This window comes from Lepus europaeus, chromosome 8 (genome assembly GCF_033115175.1).
Source record: "Lepus europaeus isolate LE1 chromosome 8, mLepTim1.pri, whole genome shotgun sequence".
NCBI lineage: Eukaryota > Metazoa > Chordata > Mammalia > Lagomorpha > Leporidae > Lepus > Lepus europaeus.
Genome location: NC_084834.1, coordinates 102,098,392 through 102,122,896, shown reverse-complemented (window position 1 = coordinate 102,122,896; position 24,505 = coordinate 102,098,392). Strand labels below are relative to the sequence as shown.

At 44.8% G+C, this 24,505-nt stretch overlaps 1 protein-coding gene across 1 annotated transcript in view; it reads left to right on the top strand.

The window, feature by feature from the left end:
* The first annotated feature begins 4,496 nt into the window (after positions 1 to 4,496).
* USO1 (USO1 vesicle transport factor) overlaps positions 4,497 to 24,505 on the top strand; it is an 86,053-nt gene continuing 66,044 nt past the window's right edge. Inside the window, exons 1-3 of the mRNA XM_062198662.1 lie at positions 4,497 to 4,700; positions 24,029 to 24,115; positions 24,200 to 24,264. Coding sequence (XP_062054646.1) covers positions 4,635 to 4,700; positions 24,029 to 24,115; positions 24,200 to 24,264 — 218 coding nt within the window. The 5' untranslated portion in view covers positions 4,497 to 4,634. The remainder of the gene's footprint in view (positions 4,701 to 24,028; positions 24,116 to 24,199; positions 24,265 to 24,505) is intronic.

The window sequence follows — 24,505 nt, the reverse complement described above, 5'->3', positions numbered from 1 at the left end:
AACACTCTCTAACGTACAGCTGATGGCTGAGTAGATCTGATGAAATATGGGCAGTGTAGACAAGAGAATAATGTATCAGAGAGATATGTGCTAGAGACAAAAATAAGTAGAGCCGAGGAAGAGGGAGCAGGGGGAGGCAGTAACTTAGGAAAGATCCATGTAATGTCTGAGCAGACATAAAGAGGCTACACAAAGAACAAGTCCACAGGCCCTGGAGCTGCAGGCGGCTAGGGAGCTGCCCCTCTCAGAAACAGCAAGGAGGGAGGAGGAAGCTGGTGTGGCTGGAGGAGAAGTGAGAGAACTCAGGACAGGACATGGGGTCAAGGAGAAACCAGAGGGGCCACACTAAGCAGGGACCTGGAGTTCACCTTTCTTCTTACTGCACAATATTTGTCGTGAATCTGCAGAGATAAGACAACACAGTACAAAGGGGCACGGGCTGTGGGGCCACACTGCTACCTGATGTCCCAGCTCTGCCACTTCTGAGCAGTGTGACACTGGTCAACTTACTCTCTTAACCTGTTTCCCCATCTGAAAACCAGAGCTAATGACACTATTCACCCCGCCCCCCCGGGGTTGTTATGGGCAGTGAGCAAATTATTTCACGTAAAGCACTTTGAATGAAGTGCATTGTGATGGTGGGTCTGTCACTGATTTCATCATTATCACGTTTGTTTGTTTTTTAACTCTTTGTTTATTTATTTAGTTTATTTGAAAGACAGAGAAAGAGCGATTCCACACCTACTGGTTAACTCCTCAAATGCCCACAACAGCTGGCCAAGCCAAAGCCAAGAGCCCAGAACTCAAGCTAGGTCTCCCACACAGGAAGCAGAAACCCAGTTACTTGAGCCATCACTGCTGCCTCCCAGGGTGCACATCAGCAGGAAGCTGGAATTGGGAGCGGAAGCGGAACTCAAAGCCAGGCACTCTGACACAGGATGCCCCCATCCCAAGTGGGATCCTAACCGCTGGACCAAACCCCTACCTCATTATCAATTTACTTTGCTGAGGGTTATTTGCTCAGTAAACAGTAATGAATAGTTATATCAACAGTATTTTTGGACCCTAATTTTCCAGAAAACTAGAAAAAAATTTTTTAAATGTTTTAAAAATTAAAAAAAAATTTTTTTTTAAATCTGTACATGGGGTTGGTGCTGTGGCATAGTGGGTTAAGCTGCTGCCTGTGAGGTCAGCATCCCATATGGATGCTGGTTAGAGTCCCGGCTGCTCCACTTCTGATCCAGCTCCCTGCTAATGCGCCTGGGAAAGGCCCATTTGGTTTGTCACTGCACCCACATGGGAGACTCAAATGAAGCTCCTGGCTTCATGCTTCAGCCTGGCCCAGCCCTGGCAGTTACAGTCATTTGGGGAGTGAGCCAGCAGATGGAAGATCTCTGTGTCTCTCCCTCTATCTCTGCAATCCTGCCTTTCAAATAAATAAAGAAACCTTAAAAAAAAAAAAAACTGTACATGATGATTTCTTTCAAACACAAATTGCCATTTCTATTACTCCTAAGCAAACACAGAGACTGCACCACCTCACCACCACTACCTCCACTAAAAAACAATCTTTGGCAATGATATTTAATTGTCTTTGCTGAGTTTTCCACTAGAAAGGAAGGAAGGATGGGAAAGGTGAGCCACCAAACAAAGTAATTTTTAAAACATAGATTTCACCCCAATGAATTCTGTTGTCAGGTGTAGTTTAGGAAAACTTAGAAATATAGAAAAATTTAAAAACATCCTTATTTACTCAAAATTTTGAATTCTATATATTTTAATGGCACATGGCACTTATTCTGAATTTATTTATGAAAATCAGAAGACTAAGTTAGGCAGTAACAGCTCTTTCATGTTGTCTCCTCCTTGACTTACTTAAGCAATGGTTCTTCAGCAATTACCATGCTAAAGGAATTACATTAGATGATCAAAGGGTACAGTCGAGAATAAGGCACAGTCCTGAACTTGTCTCTGTATGACCAGGAGTCACAGAGAACCCCCTTTCTCTTAAGTAAGAAGTCCATTTCAGGGTTGTTCTGTAGTGATGGTGCCTCTGCTCCCCTTCAAGACCCTAACTGGGGACAAATCAGCCACTACACCCTGTCTGTCTCCTTCTGAGGCTGGAGGTCGGGAGCAGCTTGCACCTGCTGTGAGACAGCAGAACCCGGGCAAGACTTGGGGCCAGGGAGCCTGGACAACTCCAGCCTCGTCACCTCTGCACCCATTGTCCACTGCTCTTGCCCACAGTCCCTCCTGCCCAGGGGATGCTGCTAAGGAAGAAAATAGGTCAAACGAAGGGGAAACTCAGTCAGCTGTTACCAGTACACTCACCAACGTTTACAAGTAAACAGCACATTTTGACAAGACCAAAGTGAAGATGCTGTGTTTTATTACTGAGCCACAGGAGCGGTAGCCCCACTCCAAGCCACAGCCTTCTCCCTGACCATGGGGCGGTGAGGTTCAGGGAGCGGTGAGGTTGGGGTGAGACCTGGCCAATGAGGTTCTTTGAAGTTCTATGTGCACAGTACTTGGTGACAAAAATGCGGAGCACCGATTGGTTACTTATTTTAGGCTGCAACAAAATGCCCCCGTGGAAAATGTCTTAAGCAAAATGTCAAGTGTCTAGTTTTAAAGCAGAGGACAATGCTTAGAGCACAGTATTTTTGGCAAGACAATCCCACCCATTCCCCAAGTCTCCCAGGCTTAAAATCTTGGCACTAGCAAACGAACTTCCACCACAGCCTTTGTGATAACATGCTCTGTACAATTCTACTTTAGAGATGAAATCGGACCTCCTACTCAGCACAGTCGTCATGTTCATTCAATGATTTATTCACTTATCCATCAGCACCGCCTTCTATGAGACAACACTATGCCACAGAGACACAAAAATATGAGTCCTGCCCCTAACAGTTCATTAGGTTGTAAGCACTTGCCATAAGTGAGCAACTACTGTGCTAGCCTACAGACACACACCCAGATTTCAGGGAGCTTTTCAGGAGATGATGTCCCAGGGGAGTCTTAAGGAACTAGCAGGAGTTTGCCAGGTGAAGAGGGAGGGAGGGGCAGGGCAAACTGAGGCATGAGAAAACCGCCCCGTGGAGCCTGATCCCAAGAGGCCCCTGCGGTTTGCAATTTATTGTACAGAGAACCGGCAGCGCTGGAGGCGTCCAGGAAGAGGAGTGACAGCAACAGCTGTTTGGTGGTTGTCGGGCTCATGCAAGGGTGGACCGGAGCTCGGACTGCAGGGAAGCCAGGCCCGAATGCGGACCAACTCCTCGGGAGGCTACTGCTTGATCTTAGTGAGAAACTATGTCAGAGGCAGGCGGGTTGGAGAGCAGAGGACCTAGTTGAGAAACAGCCTATAAATAGAAACGATCGGACTTGACTATCGATGGAGCACCGGGGGGGTGCAAAGCCAAAGTCCCACTCCTGCCGGCTTCCTCCCTCTACCTTGGGCAATTATTTGGATAGTGGGACCAGAGAGCACCGCGGGGCACAGAGCAGAAGCAGGGTATTGATTTTCTTTTTCTCGACGGGAGGCTCAGAGAGAGGATGAGTTCAATTTTAAACGCTGCACCTGGGACCCACGGGGAAGGCAGGGGCTGCGGGCAGCACGAGCCAGTTGGCTAGGGAGACCCTGCGCTTTCCAGTCTCAGGAAATTCACAGGAGTACTGCAGAAGCTTAAGTACCTGGCATACCGACTTGAGAAACAAATGACATTTTGCATTTTTGTAAGAGCCCTGCAAAGGCAAGCTCCGCGCTGCCAAACTGACGCCGCAGAACAATGGACTTGTAATTTCTCTTTTCTTACTCGAGCACGCCAGACGCGGGGTTCGCGGGCTCGCCTCCTCACCGCACTTGGGAACAGCGGCGTACCTGGTGTCAGATCCAGGAATTCCTCTCCGCGGCTCTGAGGAACAAGCGCTGGGAAAGGCGCCCTCCAGTGGCGCTGGGAGGATGGGGGTCCAGCACCCTTCCCACCACCAAACAAAGCCCTGTGAAGAAATGCGATTGACAGGGATCAGAGGGCCACCACCACGCTGGCGCCGCTAACCCGAAAACCCAAAAGGGAACTCGCAGGGCCCGGGACCCCCTTACCTGTCACGCTGGCCGGAGGAGAATGTCACTTTCGACTCAACAAAACAAGCCCCCGGGTTGGATAGCTCGCAGCCGAGTTCCGCTCGGCGGCAATTAAACACCCAGCGAGCCAAAACGCGTAGTCTAATCCGACCCTCTCCAGCCGGCAGGGCCGGGCTTCGACCACGTGGGTGGCGGCGGCCAGCAGGAGCTATCCGCGGAGGGCGGGGCCTGCGGCGGGGGCGGGGCCTCGCGGTGGGCGGGGCCTGGGCGGACCCCTCACTAGGTGGCTCCTCTCCTCTCCCCTTTTGCCTTCGCCCTTCGAGTCGCCACGTAATGCCACGTCTCCGCGCATGCGCATCTCGGCCGGCGGTGGCGGCTGTTTCCGGGCTTAGGGGGCAGGAGCGGCCGCGGAGTAGGAGGCGGTGGCGGCGGCGGCGGCGGCGGCGGCCGGGGAGTGCCGAGTGCGGGCTCGGGGCCCCTGCGGAGGGCAGGAGAAGTTGTCTTCTTTCCTTTCCCGAAGAGGCTGTAAAGCCGGTGGCTGAGCGGCACGATGAATTTCCTCCGCGGGGTGATGGGGGGTCAGAGTGCCGGACCCCAGCACACAGAAGCCGAGACGGTGAGTGGAGCCGCGGGGTCCGGGACTTGGGAAGGGTCCGGGCCAGGACGGGGAACGGAGAGGGCCAGAGGGCCTGGAGGTCGCCTCCCGCGCGTGGGGGACCCACGAGCCGCCCGCCTCTCCGGAGACCCCCCCCCCCCGAGCTACTTCCTCACGGCTCCCGCGCAGCCCCCCGCGCGGCGGCTCGGCCCGGCTGACAGCGGCCGCGCCCGGTGGCCCCGCAGGCCCCGCGGCTCGGTGGTCCCGCCCGGGCAGGCACGGATCCCGGCCAGAGGCGGCCCGACCCGCGCGCCCCGCGGGCGCTGCCCTCCGCCTCCGCCGGCCGAGAGGAGCCTGAAGCCCTGCTCCCTGCCTCCTGTCTGGAAGCGGGGCGCTGGGGAAGACTGCATGGTTTAAAGCCCAGCTGTTGGCGACAGCGTGTGGCTAAGAATAAAACCATGCTCTTCGGGGCACAAAGCCACCTGCTCCCGTCCCGTCAGCTGGGAGGACCGGCCTTAGTTCAGACCCCGGCTTTCCGGGCTCACCCCGGTATGTGTCATGTGTCCGGTGCTGTGTCCACTTTGGAAACACACCTCTCGCCTTCCGTGTGAACAGGATTTGCAAGGACATTTATTTTAAACGTGCGCTGCAGAAGACTGTTTGATAGCTGCTTCGGTGTTAGGTTATGGGATAATCTTAGTTGAAGTGTGATTCTACTGGAAATGCGTGTGTATGGCCTTGTTTTAAAAATAAAAATAAACTTTGTGTTTGAGAATAAGCTGAGATCTACAGAAAAGTGGGTGGGGTATGACATTTTAAAGTTTGGATAGACAGCTGTGTTACCCGGATTCTGGAGGGTAGTAAGGGTGGCTTTCATTCGTCCAGCTCTTACCTGGTGCTAGGTCTTTTGCTGAGCTGTTTATCTTCCACATTCTTCTTTAATCCTTAACTACCCTGCAGGATAGGTGATGGTAGCCATCCTTTACAAATGAAGAAATGAGGTTCAGAGAGGTGAAGTCATGTGACCGAGGTCTTAGAGGTGAAGTCATGTGACCGAGGTCTTAGAGCCAGTATTCCGTCAAGGTGTGCCTGAACTTCAAAGCTTAGACTTTATTGCTGATGCCCATACTTCACTACTTACCTGGGCATTTTGGAAATCGGGGTAATGCTGTTAAAATTAATTGCTCATCAGGGTTAGAACTGTTTAAAGCAGAAGTTGAAGGTCGGTGAATCTGTTTCCTTCATTTGAAAATCAGATCTGTCTCTGTCACACACACACACAGAAAGAGGCTATTTGACACACCTTGTCCAGTCCCACACAGCAGCAAGGCAAGGCAGTGAGCCCTGTTACAACACAGAGTTGTTCTCCCTGGGTTACCGTAGCCACAGCCTACCCCTTCAGCCCTGCTTTCGTCTCTCCTGTTGGCACTGGTGTTTGAGACCTGTTTGGAAGAGTGATTTATGAGAGCATGCTTTGGAGTTAGATCTGGATTTGCATCCTGACCTTCCCTCACTTGTTTGGATTGGGCAGGTGAGAGATGGCGAATACACTCTAAAATGAAGAAAAAGGCCTGCTCGTCAGGGTGGGATGCGAAGGAGTAAAGTGAAATAAGAAATAGAAATAGCCTGGCACGGTGTGGGAGTGTCCTTTCATATCATCCAGGTCGAGGCTTCTCCTTGTACAGGCACAGAGTACTAAAGCGGTTTGCACATTATTGCAGAGTTGGGACCCAAATACCTTGAGCATGTCGTGGTGAACGGGACAACATGGTTTTTACATCATGATGTCAAAATGATGCTGGAGCATCATGTGTGGGTACTGTAGATGGGCACTGGAAGTGGAGTGAAGGCCTTGTTCTAGCCTAACGTGGAAGATGCACTCTCAAAATTGAAAAAGTGATGTTTACTCACGCGTTACAGCTTGAGGAAAAGTTGTTTCATTATCTCATTCCATCAGGAAGTACAATAAGGACTCCTGGGTCACTAATTTAGATGTATTTATAGAGCTTCAGTGGAGTGAGTAGTATGATATTACATGTTGTCATTGATGATCTGATCTGACCTGGATATTTGAGTTTCTAGAGCCTGGAACCTCTATCTTCTGTATCATCATTTAGTGCTTTCTTATATATTTTTTCCTTTTTTTTTTTGACAGGCAGAGTGGACAGTGAGAGAGAGAGACAGAGAGAAAGGTCTTCCTTTGCTTTTGGTTCACCCTCCAATGGCCGCCGCGGTTGGCGCGCTGCGGCCGGCGCACTGCACTGATCCGATGGCAGGAGCCAGGTGCTTATCCTGGTCTCCCATGGGGTGCAGGGCCCAAGTACTTGGGCCATCCTCCACTGCACTCCCTGGCCACAGCAGAGAGCTGGCCTGGAAGAGGGGCAACCGGGACAGAATCCGGTGCCCCAACCGGGACTAGAACCCGGTGTGCCGGCGCCGCAAGGCGGAGGATTAGCCTAGTGAGCCGCGGCGCCGGCTATTTTTTCCATTTTTGCAAAAGTAAACAATGTTTTCTTCATTGTAATTTTCTTTGAATGACCCATGTCCAACAAATCCCATCAGCAGCGACTTCTTTTTTTAAATTTTGTTTATTTATTTGAAAGTCAGGGTTACACAGAGAGAGGAGAGGCAGAGAGAGAGAGAGAGAGAGGTCTTCCACTCCCCAATTGGCCGCAACAGCTGGAGCTGCGACATTCCGAAGCCAGGAGCCTCAAGCTTCTTCTAGGTCTCCCAGGCGGGTGCAGGGGCCCAAGCACTTGGGCCATCTTCCACTGCTTTCCCAGGCCATAGCAGAGAGCTGATTGGAAGCTGAGCAGCCAGGTCTCAACCAGCGCCCATAAGGGATGCTGGCGCTTCAGGCCAGGGCGTTAACCCAGCAGTGCCTTCTTTTATCTGCATCTCTAACTTCTTTCCCCTACCAGACTACAGACAATGTCTGGCTACTTTTGCATTTTTAACTAGATAGCACAGTTCTTTGCTTTCTACCATTAATACATATCTCATCCCTTCTAGACTCTTAAAGTATCTTTAGGGAAGAATTCATATACATTTTTATCATTGTTATTCCATAGTCACAGAGGCTCAATATAAAATGAATTCATTATGGTCTTATTTAAAAAGAAATCACAGAGTTATAGCAGCTTAAAAAATTAGATATTAAGTCAATGCTTTTAAAAAGACTTGACAAATCAGAGTTCTCAAATGATTGAATTCTGTTTATTAGGCAGAGGCAGAGAGAAATAGAGGTCTTCCATCTGCTGGCTCACTCCCCAAATGATCTGAAGCCAGGAGCCAGGAACTTCCTCTGGGTTTCCCATTCTGATGCAGGGGCCCAAGGCCTTGGGCCATCTTCTACTGCTTTCCCAGGCCATAGCAGAGAGCTGAATCAGAAGTGGAATAGCTGGGACTCGAACCAGCGCCTATATATGGGATGCTGAGGCTTTACCTGCTACGCCACAGCGCCAGCCCTGTGTCAGTTTTTACTTAGGGATTTGAAACAGAGACATCAGATTGGAGGAGGGGGGCTGGTCACTCCCTAAATGCCTGCAATGGCAGGGCTGGCAGCTGGGAAGCACAATCCAGGTTCTCACCTGGGTGGCAGGAACCCAGTTAGTTGAGCCATCACTGCTCTCCCCCAGGGTCTGCACTGGCAGTGTGCTGGAGTGGAGCTGGAGCCAGGAATCAAACCCAGGTACTCCAAAGTTTGATTCCATGTCTTACCCACTAGGCTCAGTGCCTTCTGCTTTTCTTAGTGAACTTAAATATTTATCTTCTAAATGTATGAGAGTTTCATAAGGGTGTCTCCAAGAGCTCATAGAAAAAGAGTTAAAATAAGCTTATTTGATACAAAAAATTTTAGAAATTCTTACAGTACACATTTTATGAACATTTTGAAGACCCCTGTGCATGGATTTCAATTTATTTTTGCACTAAAATAAGCTTATCTTTTAATTCCATTTGCCACATACTTTTTGAACTACTCTGATGTTATTGCTTATGCCTACCACTAAGCTTTTAAAACTCTGTAAGCATTACTTTAACTGGCATTAAAATGTTCTTCAGAACCAGTGAATTAGTTATGTCACGGGTAATCAATAATTCTGTAACGTTCTGGTATTTTAAATTCAAGATTTCATTCATGTTAAGCTATTCTAGAATTCAAGTCCTTTTTATTTGCTAGCTCTTTTTTACTTGAAGTAGAACCCTGATTTCTGATGATTGATGTCTCTTTACCTTTGTCACACTTTGCTGGGTGCAAATAAACACTATTATAGTACAAAATCCTCAAAGTTTTTGAATACTCACGCACTTAGTTTTACATCTACCTCCCAGCTAGTATCTTTTTTTTTTTTTTTTTTTTTTTTTGGACAGGCAGAGTGGATAGTGAGAGAGAGACAGAGAGAAAGGTCTTCCTTTGCTGTTGGTTCACCCTCCCAATGGCCGCCGCGGCCCGTCGCGCTGATCCGAAGCCAGGAGCCAGGTACTTATCCTGGTCTCCCATGGGGTGCAGGGCCCAAGCACTTGGGCCATCCTCCACTGCCTTCCCGGGCCATATAGCAGAGAGCTGGCCTGGAACGGGGGGCAACCGGGACAGAATCCAGCGCCCCGACTGGGACTAGAACCCGGTGTGGCCGGCGCTGCAAGGTGGAGGATTAGCCTGTTGAGCCGCGGCACTGGCGTATCTTTTTTTTAAGTGAATTTCCTGAAAATTCCAAGAGAAGCTTTAACTAACTGTGATGATAAAAATCATAGGGATATTTTTTGTTCTTAGGTTGGATTGTGAGGCATGACAGTTGCTGAAGTCCAGAAAAGACATACAAAATTGCTATAACTGTTGGGATGTGCCTTTTTAAATCAAATTTTGATAGCTGGCTCAGAAAGCAAAGAACCAGCCATCCAGTTGTTATTAAAGTGTATGGCTTGAATTTAGACATTGTTTTGGTTTAGTCAAGCACATTAAATGCCATATTACTCTTAAGTATGTGATCTGAAATTCCTATTTAGGTTGAAGTTTCCTACTCTGTTAATAATCAGGTCAATGTCATAGCTGGAATGAATTATCCTCTCTTGGTTGGTCTTGCAATAACAATCTCAGAGAAAAACATAAATGATTTGTGTTTTTTTTTTTGACAGGCAGAGTGGACAGTGAGAGAGACAGAGAGAAAGGTCTTCCCTTTGCCGTTGGTTCACCCTCCAAGGGCCGCCACGGCTGGCACGCTGCTGCCAGTGCACCGCGCTGATCCGAAGGCAGGAGCCAGGTGCTTCTCCTGGTCTCCCATGGGGTGCAGGGCCCGAGCACTTGGGCCATCCTCCACTGCACTCCCGGGCTACAGCAGAGAGCTGGCCTGGAAGAGGGGCAACCGGGACAGAATCCGGCACCCCAACTGGGACTAGAACCTGGTGTGCCAGCGCCGCTAGGCAGAGGATTAGCCTGTTGAGCCACAGCGCCGGCCATGATTTGTGTTTTGAATTACTTCTATATCCAGCAAAAGAGTGTCTTTTAAAAGTAATATCTATTGAATACTACATGATTTTTTTTGAAGGTTAATTATATAGATTATTCTAAGATCATGTTTAAAAACTAAAACTAAAATCTGTAAAACTTTACATGCCATAGATTTCCAAGGTGTGTTCCAAGAAAATGAAGGGATGGTCTTGAAAAAATATTTGTTACCAAAGAAGTGTGTTGTGTCATGATCAAAAACAAAACAGGGCTGGCGCCGCGGCTCACTAGGCTAATCTTCCGCCTAGCAGCGCCGGCACACAGGGTTCTAGTCCCGGTTGGGGTGCCGGATTCTGTCCCGGTTGCTCCACTTCCAGTCCAGCTCTCTGCTGTGGCCCAGGAAGGCAGGAAGGCAGTGGAGTTTGGCCCAAGTCCTTGGGCCCTGCACCCTCATGGGAGACCAGGAGGAAGCACCTGGCTCCTGGCTTCGGACCGGCGGCGCGCCGGCCGGAGCAGCCATTTAGAGGGGTGAACCAACGGAAAAGAAGACCTTTCTCTGTCTCTCTCTCTCTTACTGCCTAACTCTGCCTGTCCAAAAAAAAAAAAGAGTAGGGTTTCTAAAAAAAAAACAAAGCAAAAATACCTCTAATATTTATCTGGTTTTGGCAAACAAGTGCTGTGTTATAATTTCAAATGGAGGTACAAAGTAATCTATTTATACCAAATTTATTTGAGTAACTTATTTTCTCCAGCTTTTTGAGTATTGTTTTCAGAAAAATATTCAGCTAAAAGTTTTCCTAGAAGATACACTTCTTTAAAGTATGCTACATTTGAAAAGAGTCCTCTGTTACCCTTGGCTTTGTGGAGTTCATGAAGTGTTGCTCATTGAAGTACCTAACAGGCAAAATAAATCCTGGGGCTTTAGGGTTTGTGAAGTGGTTGACATCATTCTTGAATCAGATTTTTGAAGAGAGAAATGTAAGAATTCACTCATATAAACTTGTGGATAGTGAGTACTGTTTTTCTTTTACATATTTGCCTTTTATTATGTACACTGCTCTGTATTCCGCTTTTTTGTCTGTTATAGATGTCATAGAAAAGTTATGCTTATTATTTTTATGCCTGAGGTAGAAATGCCATGAATATTCTCTGTATAAAAATTTATTTACCTTTAATTTGAAAACTTTTGTAGTGTTAGATTGTGAGGAGCTAGCATTTGTGATGGGTCATTTGGTGACAAGCTTTGTTACAACTCCTTGCTTGAAAGGATGTCCTTTAGGAAAGGCTGGTTCATTACTTGGAGAAAGCATGGAGAATAAATAAAGCAGTATATTACCTGGCTGGCATATGGATGATTGTAGTGGGAATGGATTGTGCTGGATTCGTCTGCAAAGAGACTTGTGTTTGACTTTGTGTTTGACTTGATGTGTGCCCACGTCTTTTTATAGATTTTAATAAATTGAGGTCATCTAAAGATAAGATTTGCTTTTGCGAAAAAAAAGAAAGCTGAGGGGAGTTTTTGCTTCTTTTTAAGTCTTCTCATTTACAGAGTTTGGTTTTAAAAATAATTTCTGCCTCTTTTTTGTGTTCTAAAACAGTAACTTTTTTTAGTCCATGAAAATATTACAAGGGAACTGACTCTTAGCTAATATGAATTATTTTAGACCTACAATGAATACGCATGGTTAGGGAAGTTCTGTCCTTGAAAAGTACAGCTATGTTCAAAGCTTCATGAAGGCAAGATTATATCATAAAATAATGTGAGTTATTAAAGTGTGAGATAAATATTTGTTGGACAAGTGATTGGATGCTTAGATTTAATTGCCATTCCTGTTCTTCATTTTTGCATGTCAGTTAAATAGTTACTAAATTTTTTTCAAAGGACTTTTATTAGGGATTTTGAGGAATACTACAAACTGTATTATCCCTGTGTCCTTTAAACCCTAAGCATACCTTTACCACCCTAGTTTCATGCTGTCTTCTTGTTTTCCCGTTTTCGTTTGTGGCAGTTTTTTGTTTTCACATCTCTCATCAGTTTTTTTCTTTCCTGTTCACTCTTCTTCCCCCTGCTCTTTTGGTCTCTGCGTATCATTACTGAATGTAAATAAATGACACTATTAGCGAGTGAAAAAAAATTTTAATTGACAGGTTATTACACTATGATTCTGATTATTCTCAATTTACCATTTGCTACTGGGATAACCTGTCTTTTTCTTGCTTATTGAGTGGAATTGTGAATCTCAGGTGGTGATTATTGAAAACAAAGAGATGTCCTGATGCTCAGTTGCCTGCATGAGCTCCATAATGTTATACATGTTTGCTAATTAGACTTTCCCTATAATAAACAGTATAGAAAGGTTTAAATCCTCTTCGATCGACTGCCATCTTCAACTTCAGTTCTTTCTCCAGAGGTGACCACTGTTATTTTTTGAAACAAACCCTTGTAGACCTTTATGCATAATCATGCATCTTTGTAATATAAAATTATATATTTGTGTGTACATTTTTATTTCTTTTTACAAAATGGTATATTGTTTTATAGTATCTTGCCGCTTACCTTTTTTGTTGATTGATGTGCCTTGGAGATTTTACCTTGTTAAAACTTAGACTTACTTTACTAAAAATTATGTAAAATACAGGTTTTCTGTTACTTTTTTTAAAAAGATTTATTTATTTATTTGAGAGGCTGTTACAGACAGAGACAGAGAGAGACAGAGAGAGATCTTTTCATCTGCTGGTTCACAACCCAAATGGCTGCAACAGCCAGAGCTGGGCCTGTCTAAAGCCAGGAGCCAGGAGCTTCTTCTGGGTCTCCCATGCAGGTGCAGAGGCCCAACCACTTGGGCCATCTTCTACTGTTTTCCCCAGGCCATCAGCAGGGAGCTGGATTGGAGGAGGAGCAGCCAGGACTCGAATCTGAGCCCATATGGGATGCTGGCACTGCAGGTGGATACTTAACCTACCATGCACAGCACTGGCCCCTTTCAGTTACTTTTGTTAATTACACAATACTCCCTTTTAATAGGCTGCTAAAATTTTTTCAAACTAGAATCCATTTCGAATTCATCACTGTCTTTCTTAGATCATCTAGTATTAATTAGCACAATATGAAGCACTCAAAAACCTTGTCTCAAATTGTCCTTTCTATTTCTTCTAAATAAAACTAACTGGTTTAAATTTTCCTGAAATATATTTTTTTCATCTTTGCAACTATTTTTCGTTTTTGTGAATATATAGAACCCTGTTTTGTCTAAGAATCACAAACTCAAATTTCATTTAGATAGCATCAAGGAAGTAGATCAGCTCAGAGAAAAGAGCAGAGGTTTGGGTTGAAACTGGGGGTGCAGGCGTTGAGGCATAGCTGGTTAAGTTGCCATCTGCAGCACTGGCATCCCATTTGGGCAATGGTTCAGATCTTAGTTGCTCCACTTCTGATCCAGCTCTCTGCTAATGTGCCTGAGAAAGCAGCAGCTGATAGAAGATATTCTCTCTTTCAACTTACCTTTCAAATGAAACTGGAGCCTGCATGTCCTGATATGAAGAAATAGTCATTGTTCGGCTCTACCCAGGTGTTGCCTCCAGTAATATAGGCCCAGAGCGTAAACTTTTTTTTTTTTAATTTTATTTATTTATTTGAGAAGTAGAGCTACAGACAGAGGGAGAGAGACAGAAATGTCTTTCATCCGCTGGTTCACTCCCCAAATGGGCACAAGGTTAGAGTCTGGCCAATCTGAAACCAGAAGCCAGGAGCTTCTTACCAGTCTCCCACGTGGGTGCAGGGTTCCAAGCACTTGGGTCATCTTCTACTGCTTTCCTGGGCCATTGGCAGAGAGCTGGATCAGAAGAGGAGCAGCCAGGACATGAACCAACAGTTGTATGGGATACTGATGGTCATATGGCATGCTGGTTCCACAGGCCAAGACTTAGCCAACTACACCACAGTGCTAGCCCTCAGAGCAGTTTAAATTGGTGTTGAATTCTATCCTACCACCTAATTAAATGATTCTATAAATATGAGCAAGTTATTTCTCATATTCCCTGTTTCAGTAATGGTACTTTATAGGTTTTTGTGAAGTTTAGATTAATTTTAAAACATGACACTTGGGGCCAGCACCTGGCATAGCAGCTAAAGCCATCACCTGCAGTGCCAGCATCCCATGTGGGCACCGGTTCGAGACCTGGCTGCTCCACTTCCCATCCAGCTCTCTGCTATGGCCTGGGAAAGCAGTAGAAGATGGCCCAAGTCATTGGGTTCCTGCCACCTGCATGGGAGACCCGGAGGAGGCTCCTGGCTTCGGATCAGCTCAGCTCTAGCCATTGCAGCCAGTTAGGGAGTGAACCAGTGGATTGAAGACCTCTCCTCCCTCTCTCTCTCTCTCTCTCTCTACCTCTACCTCTACCTCTACCTCTACCTCTCCTTCTCTCTGTGTGTAACGCTTTCAAATAAATAAATAAATCTTAAAACAAATATATATGACACTTTAGAACAGAGCACATAGTAAGTGCTATTATGCCACTTTTTTTTTTTTTTTTTTTTTTTTTGACAGGCAGAGTGGACAGTGAGAGAGAGAGAGACAGAGAGAAAGGTCTTCCTTTTTGCCGTTGGTTTACCCTCCAATGGCCGCTGCGGCTGGCGTGCTGCGCCGGCGCACCGCACTGATCCGATGGCAGGAGCCAGGTGCTTCTCCTGGTCTCCCATGGGGTGAAGGGCCCAAGCACTTGGGCCATCCTCCACTGCACTCCCTGGCCACAGCAGAGAGCTGGCCTGGAAGAGGAGCAACCAGGACAGAATCCGGCGCCCCGACCTGGACTAGAACCTGGTGTGCCAGCGCCGCAAGGCGGAGGATTAGCCTAGTGAGCCGCGGCGCCGGCCTTATGCCACATTTTACCAGTTCTAAGATGCATATTAGTATCTGAAGTCAGGATGCATCTTATAAATTATAATTGGGGGGTGTGTCTTTTTATTGGTAACATATTAAAAATTATGAATTTTTTAAATTTATTTGTTTGAAAGAGTTACAGAGAGAGGTATAGACAGAGAGAGAGGTCTTCCATCCGCTGGTTCACTTACCAGATGGGAGCTGTGCTGATCCGAAGCCAGGAGCCAGAAGCTTCTTCCCGGGTCTCCCATGTGGGTGCACGGGCCCAAGGACTTGGGCCATCTTCTACTGCTTTCCCAGGCCATAGCAGAGAGTTGGATCGGAAGAGGAGCAGCTGGGACTAGAACTGGCACCCATATGGGATGCCAGCGCTTCAGGCCAGGGCGTTAACCCACTCTGCCACAGCGCCAGCCCCATAAATAAATCTTAAAATAAATATATAATATATATGACACTTTAGAACAGAGCACATAGTAAGTGCTGTTATGCCACATTTTACCAGTTCTGAGATGCATATTAGCATCAGAAATCAGGATGCATCTTATAAAGTATAATTGGGGGTATGTGTTTTTTCTTGGTAATATATTAAAAAATTATGAATCTTGGCCGGTGCTGCGGCTCAATAGGCTAATCCTCCACCTGCGGCACCGGCACACCGGGTTCTAGTCCCGGTCGGGGCACCGATCCTGTCCCGGTTGCCCCTCTTCCAGGCCAGCTCTCTGCTGTGGCCAGGGGAGTGCAGTGGAGGATGGCCCAAGTGCTTGGGCCCTGCACCCTATGGGAGACCAGGAGAAGCACCTGGCTCCTGCCATCGGATCAGCGTGGTGCGCCGGCCGCAGCGCGCCAGCCGCGGCGGCCATTGGAGGGTGAACCAACGGCAAAAAGGAAGACCTTTCTCTCTGTCTCCCTCTACTGTCCACTCTGCCTGTCAAAAAAAAAATTATGAATCTTAAAATTGTTGATTTCTTAGATTGTGTGAAGTATGGTGTTAGCTACAATTAGTGCCAATATTTTTTCAAGAAAATATAGAAATCTGTATTTCTATATGAGTCTTTAATCTTTCAGATGTTGGCTTAAAATTATTTTAAAAACTATATAGATCAAATACATTTGTCAAATGGTATAGTAAGTATAATACATTATTGCTTATTAGATAAAATTAAGTATTTTTGAGGTATTCTAAGTTTTAAATATTACATAACCTTAGAGTTCATCTAATTTACCTTGCATTTTGCAGATGATGGACTGACTTAGAATGTATTTAATGTAGAGTTGATCCTTATTATTCATCAATTACTTATTTGCAAAATCACCTGCTCACTAAAATGTACTTGTAACCCCAGAGTCAATGATTGCAGAACTGTCCTGGTTACTCATGAACATGGATAGAGTAGTGAAAAATTGGAGTCACTCAATGTACACATTCCCAGATGAGATCAAACAAGGTCATGGCCTGTCTTATCTCAATGCGTAGTGTCAATAAATGGCCTTTGTGTAGTCTGTTTAGTATTGTATTTTCTGCATTTTGTTGATTTTTTTTTTTTTTTTTGTAGTGGGGATTTTCTTGTTAAAAATGACCCCAAGAGGCAGGCAGGCAGGCAGGCAGGCAGGCACAACAATTAATCCCCGCATCCCATATTGGAGTTCCTGGGATTGAATCCTGCCTCTACTTCTATCTAACTTTCTACTGGGAGGCAGCAGATGATAACTTAAGTACTTGGGTCCCTGCCTGACCAAGCCATGGCTGTTGAAGGCATTTGGGGAATGAACCAATGGATGGAGGATCTGTCTGTGCTCTGTGTCCCTTATTGCCTTTCCAATAAAATTTTAAAAATAACAATAAAGTACACTACGCCACTTCCCACCCCACCCCCTGTGTTGTGGCCACTGCCTATGTTGCCACTGGCATCCCATATGCATATGAGCAGCACTTGGATTCCGAGCTGCTCCGCTCCCAATCCAACTCCACGCTAATGCTCCTGAGAAAGCAGCAGAAGACAGCCCAAGTTCTTGGGTCCCTGCCACCTGTTTGGGGAGACCTAGATGGAGTTCCTGGCTCCTGGCTTCAGCTTGGGCCAGCCCTGGCCATTGCAGCCATTTGGGGGAGTGAACCAGTGAGAGGAAGACCTCTTTCACTCTCACTCTCTCTCTAACTCTGCCTTTTAAATAAATAAACGCGCATTTAAAAAAGAAAAGAAACCCTGCCTCGCTTGGTTAATCCTCCGCCTGTGGTGTCAGCATCCTATATGGGCGCCGGGTTCTAGTGCCAGTCGCCCCTCTTCCAGTCCAGCTCTCAGCTGTGGCCCGGGAAGGCAGTGGAGGATGGCCCAAGTGCTTGGGCGCCTGCACCGTGTGGGAGACCAGGAAGAAGCACCTGGCTCCTGGCTTTGGATTGGCTTAGCGCCGGCCGTAGCAACCATTTGAGGGTTAAACCAAAGGAAGGAAGACCTTTCTCTCTTGTTTCTCACTCTCACTCACTCACTCACTCACTCACTGTCTAACTCTGTCAAATAAAAAGAAAACCAACTCCTAGCCACCCTTGAGGGGCGGGGGTTGTGCTGTCTAGAGTTCCTAAGCACAGGAAAGCTGTGATGTGCCTCACAGGGAAGGTAGGTGTGTTAGACAAGCTTCATTCAGGCGTGCATACTGACAGCTTTCAATGAAATACATCTTTCAATGAAATACACCTAAGATTAGTTTTCTATCTTATCTGTGGTCAGAAATGTGACCAGATGGTCTTGCAAGGTACTAACTAACCTTGTAATTCCCTTAGGATCTTTGTTTCTGTATTCACTAATCCAGTGTTCCTGGTGACTTTTTAGAACATAACTACCATGGAAAACAAGAATTGAACATTTTCAGAAAGCAGATGAATAGTAAGTCAATCAGATGGAATGTTGAAGCAGATAATAGGATAGAAGCAAGGTCTAATAATATTCTGAAATTTTTTTCCTTTGAGTTATTGAAGCAATAGTGAAAACATGCTTATTGCAAACACACTAATTTTAATTTTAATTAGTGTGTAGTCTAAAGTCACCTCTTTCTTCCCTTAGTTTCATTTCCCATCACCAGGAGTAATCTCTAATATAGTTCAGTGTGCAGCTTTCCAGAGTAAATACTCTGGGGTTTCAGGTGGTCAAAGGTCAGTGTTGCAGTACAGTGCAGTTAGTAATGTTATTCACTCATTCATTCACTGAACAAATAATAGTGTTGCAAGTTTCATGGGGGCCACGGTCACTGTAACCTGAAAGCAGTCGTCTGTGATTAAGCAAAGTTTGGAAATTTAGGCTAAGCATTTGAAAGTTCTATACAAATGAATAATTGTATAGTTGTTCTAATTTAAAAAAAAAAACCACAGAATTAATCTTTTATATGCTCATGAGCACTTGTGATTTCACTTTTCTGGTAACTTTTGTTTTAAATGTTTTATTTCAAAAGCAGACATGTAGGAAGAGAGATAGACAGAGATCTCCAGTCTACTGGTTTACTCCCCAAATGTCTGTAACAGCTGGGGCTGGGCCAGGCTGAAGTCAAGAGCTGGGAACTCAATCCAGTTCTCCCAGATGGGTGGCAGGAACTTACCTATTTAAGCCATCACCTGATGCTTCCCAGGATACACAGCGTTGTGGCACAACGGGTTAAACCACTGCCTGCAACATCAGCACCCCCTGTCATAGCACCAGTTGGAGTCCTGGCTACACTGCTTCCAATCCAGCTCCTGACTAATGTGGGGAAGGCAGGAGAAAATGGCCTGAGTACTTGGACCCCTGCCACCCATATGGGAGATTCTGGTAGAGTACCACGCTCCTGGCTTTGGCCTGGCGTAGCCCCAACCATCCCAGCCATTTGGAGAGTGAACCAGCAGATGGAAGATCTCTTTCTGTCTCTTCCCTCTGTTTCACTCTACCTTTCAAATAGATAAAGTAAACCTTTTAAAGGGTGATTGCTTATTCATGATATCAGGCTTAGATTCTGGTTCTTTTTTATTATAGAAAAACATTATTTGCACTCCCATTTACAGAAAAGCTGTAGAAGCATATAAAAGGAAAGACCTTCATGAATGGACGTTTAGAGTATTTCTGTTTTGTTTCTTTTGCTATTGCAGTGCTGCCGTGATTGTTCTTGTACTTGACTGTATGTGTGTATATATCGCTCTAGGAGATGTGTTTTAGAAGTTTAATTCATACAGTGACTGTCCCAGACACTTACCCTTGAGGATGCCTGGCCTCTTAAATTCAGTCTCGGTTAGTTATTCCTTTACCTTCTCACAACCCTTCATGCCTTTGCCCATTTCTACTGCCCTGATGTTTTTATTTACTTTATTGTAGTTAACATGAGCTGATGTCTGCTTTTTAGTCTCATTTCTTTCCACTCCAACTTGTCATCTCAGAAAGTTTAATTCTGAAAGAAAGAGTACATTAATTCCTGGCATTTTCTTAAGTAATTTTTTAGTGCTGGTTTTTCCTCATGTAGTTGGTAGCTTTTGATGATGGGTGTCCTAGAGTAAGGCTCCAGCTCCCTTAGAACAAGGAACTACCCACCCTGGCTGGTCTGGTAGTCACGCTAGTCAGGGCCCTTAGTGGGCTGGAGAGCAAGTGGAGCTGTTCATGGGACTGCATTACAATATCCCCCTATTTACAAAAAAAAACCAACCAAACAAACAAAAAAACAAAAACCTTGTAGTTCCTGTAGTTTGCACCACAAGCTTGGACTCATTTCTCTGCAAGGAGGAGGAATATGAGCTTTGGAGTGCAACATCCTAGCTCAGTCAGAATCTGACCGTGCTACCAAAGTGGCAGTGTATTTTGGGGTGCATTGCTTTGTTCAGCTGCTATAATGGAGGACAGAAAACAAAGAGGCTGGCGCCGTGGCTCACTTGGCTAATCCTCCGCCTAGCGGCGCCAGCACACCAGGTTCTAGTCCTGGTCGGGGCGCCGGATTCTGTCCTGGTCGCTCCTCTTCCAGTCCAGCTCCCTGCTGTGGCCCGAGAGTGTAGTGGAGGATGGCCCAAGTGCTTGGGCCCTGCACCCACATGGGAGACCAGGAGAAGTACCTGGCTCCTGCCTTCGGATCAGCGCAATGCACCGGCCACAGTGGCCACTGGGGGGCTGAACCAACGGCAAAGGAAGACCTTTCTCTCTGTCTCTCTCTCTCACTGTCCACTCTGCCTGTCCAAAAAAAGAGAAAGAAAACAAAAGATTTAAACTAAGAGTTTATGTCTTTTCTCCAATAAAAGTCAAACTAGGAGGGGGCATGTAACCTAGTACTTAAGACAGTTGCATCCCGCATCACAAGTACCTGAATTTGATTCCAGCTGCTGCTCCTGATTCCAGCTTTCATCTAATAGAGACCCTGGGAGGCAGTGGTGATGGCTGAAATAACTGGGTCCTGCCACCCACATGGGAGACCTGGATTGGCTCCCAGATTTGATCCCAGCCTTGCTGGCGTTTTAGGGAGTGAATCAGTAGATACGAGAGCATGCTCTTGCGTTCCCTCGCTCTCTCTTTCTGTCCCTCTTTTTCTCTCTTTTTCTCTCTGCCTCTCAAATAAATAAAAATGTAAAAGTCCAACCTAGTGGGCACTCCCTGCAGTGATGTAGTTCTACTTCTTGGGATGACGCAGAGGCCCAGGTGCCACTTGACCAAAAGGGTATGAACATTTTAGTTTCAATAGTAGTTTCAAATTGCAGCTTTTTTAGTTCCCTTCCCTTTGACAGAACATGAGTAGGTTCATTATCTCTTTGTTTATCCTTGATAGTAGTATTTAAAAGATCTTTATTGAACTATACAGAAAAAATAAGCTTCTGTAAATTTTCACAAAGTCAACACAGTGCTGTAAGCACTCTGATAAAAGAGCTGAATATTACCAGCACTCAGAGGTCCCCTGTGTGCGCTACTTAGTGACTCCCAAGAGTAATCACTAAATTGACTTCTGGTGGCATAGTTTGATTCTGTCTGCTTTTCTGTTTTATAAAACTTGAGTCATTTAGTTCACAGTACTCATTTTTATTCTTAATTTTTGTGACTGATAGATTGAAAAAAAGATCTCATTGCTATTTTAACTTTTATGTACCTTCATAATGACTGAAATTGAGATTTTCTTTGTGTATCTCTCATGGCTTTTTTTTTTTTTTTTTTTTTTTTTTTGACAGGCAGAGTTAGACAGCGAGAGAGAGAGAGAGAGACAGAGAAAGGTCTTCCTTCCGTTGGTTCATCCCCCAAATGGTCATTATGGCCGGCGCGCTGCGCTAATCTGAAGCCAGGAGCCAGGCGCTTCCTCCTGGTCTCCATGTGGGTGCAGGGCCCAAGGACCTGGGCCATCCTCCACTGTACTCCCAGGCCATAGCAGAGAGCTGGACTGGAAGAGGAGCCACCAGGACAGAACTGGCGCCCCAACCGGGACTAGAACCCGGGATGCCAGCACCACAGGCAGAGGATTAGCCTAGTGAGCTGCAGCGCTGGCCTCTCTCATGGCTTTTTTAAAAAAAAAAAAAATTAATAGGGCTCAGACGTTAGCTTGTTTAGAACATAAAATAAGAACTGAAAATAAGAACAAAACAAACCCCCAAACTCCAGGATTATGATCATCACCCTCCATTATTCCTAAAGCTAAGTTTCTCCCAAACATCATTTAGCTTTATGTTTTTGCTTTCAATGATTAAAGAGCTTCTAGACTACAAAAATCATTATTTGGCACAGGTACCTATATACGCTAGCTGAAGTTGGGGCTGAGACTAGAGCTCAAAACTCTGAGTGGTACTTGGATTACGTACTTCAAAGGTGGTAAGAATTCCAAACCTAGAACCAGTGCTTGAGGCAAAAAAAATGCATAGAGAAAATTCCCTGCTTATAATCATCAACTGTAAAACTACTTTGAGAAATAACAAAAATGTTCAAGACCCACGTAGAGCAAATTGCAGTGCTACTCATGAAAACTATTTTTGGATTAAGAAATTCTTCAGACTGAGAGTAATGACATTGGTGTTTTCAAGAGATGAGTAAGTAGTTTTCCTAATGGTTAAAAAAAAAGTTGATCAGTTTAATAAAGTTATATTGATTCCATTTTGAAAGACACAATATAATTGTCAAAGTAAATACAGTTTAATGTAGGATGATTTCTAAATGTGAACAGTTAGAATGAGTAAGAAAATAAAGCCAGACTCAGTTGTCATACTTTCTCTGCAGTATGAAGAAATGCAAATCAGCACAGAAAAGGCTCTTAGAAATCCTGCAGTGCAGAAACTGATTTAATTTTGTAAAACCCTGTGTTTCTCACTTGCTCTGTGATCACAGAAATTCTATTAATATCTTCCAGGACACTGGAAGTCTGCAAAACATAATTTGGAAAATGCTGTGTATATTTAAACATCATTCATGTTTTACATAAGGTATAAAACATTGGAGGGGCAAAACCAGGATCTCATTTTATAGAATTTTTGTAAGAGCCATCATTAAGGAATATTATGATAAATATCTGAGCTAAAAGGGGCCTGAATATAGCGGTTTTTAAAAAATATCTTCTTTATAAGGTATTTTCATATATTTTCACCCAGTCTGTGGCTTACCAGTTACATGCTCTTAGTGTAGTGATTTTTGAAGAGACACGAAGTCCAGTTTATTATGTTATTCTTTTATGCACTCTTGTATGCATTTGAGATGTCTGCCTAATTAGAGATCACTGGGATTTTCTATCCTATGCTTTCTTATAGAAGTTCTATAGCTCTAGGTTTCCAAAATTCTTTTTCAAATTTTATATATTTACCTATTTGAGGGACACAAAGAGAGAGTGAGAGGTTCACTGACAGAGGGAGAGAGTTCCCATTCAAATGCCCACAATGGCCAGGGCTGGGCCAGACCAAAGCCAGGACCCAGGAACTCAATCCATGTCTCCCTGTGTGGGTGGCACAGACTCAGCTGCTAGAACCATCATCGCCTACGGTCTCCCAAGGTGCACATTTAGCAGGAAGCTGTAATCAGTAGTGCAAATGAGGCTCAAACCCACGTACTGTGATGAGATGGGGGCATCTTAACCACTAGGCCAGATGCCTACCCCACCAAAGTCTTTACCCGTGCTCAGAGTTTGGTACATTTGCCTTCACTGCGCCCATAATTTACATTTAGTTTTATAATTTGCTTTTTTTCCCCTCACTGTTTATTATGTCATGGTATTTTTGCATAGATACAATTAATTCTTTTGAACAGCTGCATAGTATTTCACCAAAGAATATATCTCAATTTATTCAGCTTTTTTTCTGTTGATGGACAGTTGTTTGTTTCCAATTTTTTCTGCTGTAAATAATGCTCCAAGAATTATTTTAAAATTCAGCTTGAATTTTAATTCATATATTTTATCATAGGAATATTTTTTTCCTTCTACATTTTGAGGCACACTTAAAACTTCACATTTTTGATATGTATAGTTTTAACTTTCCTTATAACCTAGAGTGGAAGTGTTAGAAACATAGAGTGGAAATTTTAGGATAAATTTATATGGTTAAACAATTGTTATTTTAAAAAAAAATTAAGTAACTTTCTATCTTGCAGCATAACCCCGTTGGATTATGTATCCTGTTTGGTTAAAACAATGATAGTGATATATTTAGAAAACTGATTCTAGGCCGGCACCGTGGCTCACTAGGCTAATCCTCCGCATGCGGTGCCGGCACCCCAGGTTCTAGTCCCAGTTGTGGCGCCAGCTTCTGTCCCGGTTGCTCCTCTTCCAGTCCAGCTCTCTGCTATGGCCGGGGAGTGCAGTGGAGGATGGCCCAAGTGCCTGGGCCCTGCACCCACATGGGAGACCAGGAAGCACCTGGCTCCTGGCTTCAGATCAGTGCGGTGCGCCGGCCGCAGCGCGCCGGCCATGGCAACCATTGGAGGGTGAATCAACGGCAAAGGAAGACCTTTCTCTCTGTCTCTCTCTCTCACTGTCCACTCTGCCTGTCAAAAATAAAAAATAAAAAATAAAGAAATTTTGGGTAACTTTATAGTCTCCTTTTTCATCTTGTAATGTTATTTTTGTTTTGACAGATTCAAAAGCTTTGTGACAGAGTAGCTTCATCTACTTTACTAGATGATCGAAGAAACGCTGTGCGTGCTCTCAAATCATTATCAAAGGTCTGTAATACTTAGTTAAATTTCTGAGTTTTGTGTAATTGAATATTAGTTTCTTTAATAACATTTTCCTTTTCTTATGTGCAGAAATACCGCTTGGAAGTGGGTATCCAAGCTATGGAACATCTAATCCATGTTTTACAAACAGATCGGTAGGTCTCTTTTTAATGATTTTTCTTCCTAGTTTTTGTTGAACTTTTAGCTAAATCGTAAGTCAGCATCACTGGTGAGAAGTTACTGACGTACTAAAGCTATTAAATTTTACTTTCAGTTGTCATTTCAATAAATATTTATTAGACACTGGTTCCAAGCCATAGTGTTAAGCTTTGAGACATAAAAATGGAATGAACTAACTGTTAATTAAAGGTGTAGGTTTTGGGCATTTGGGGAAAT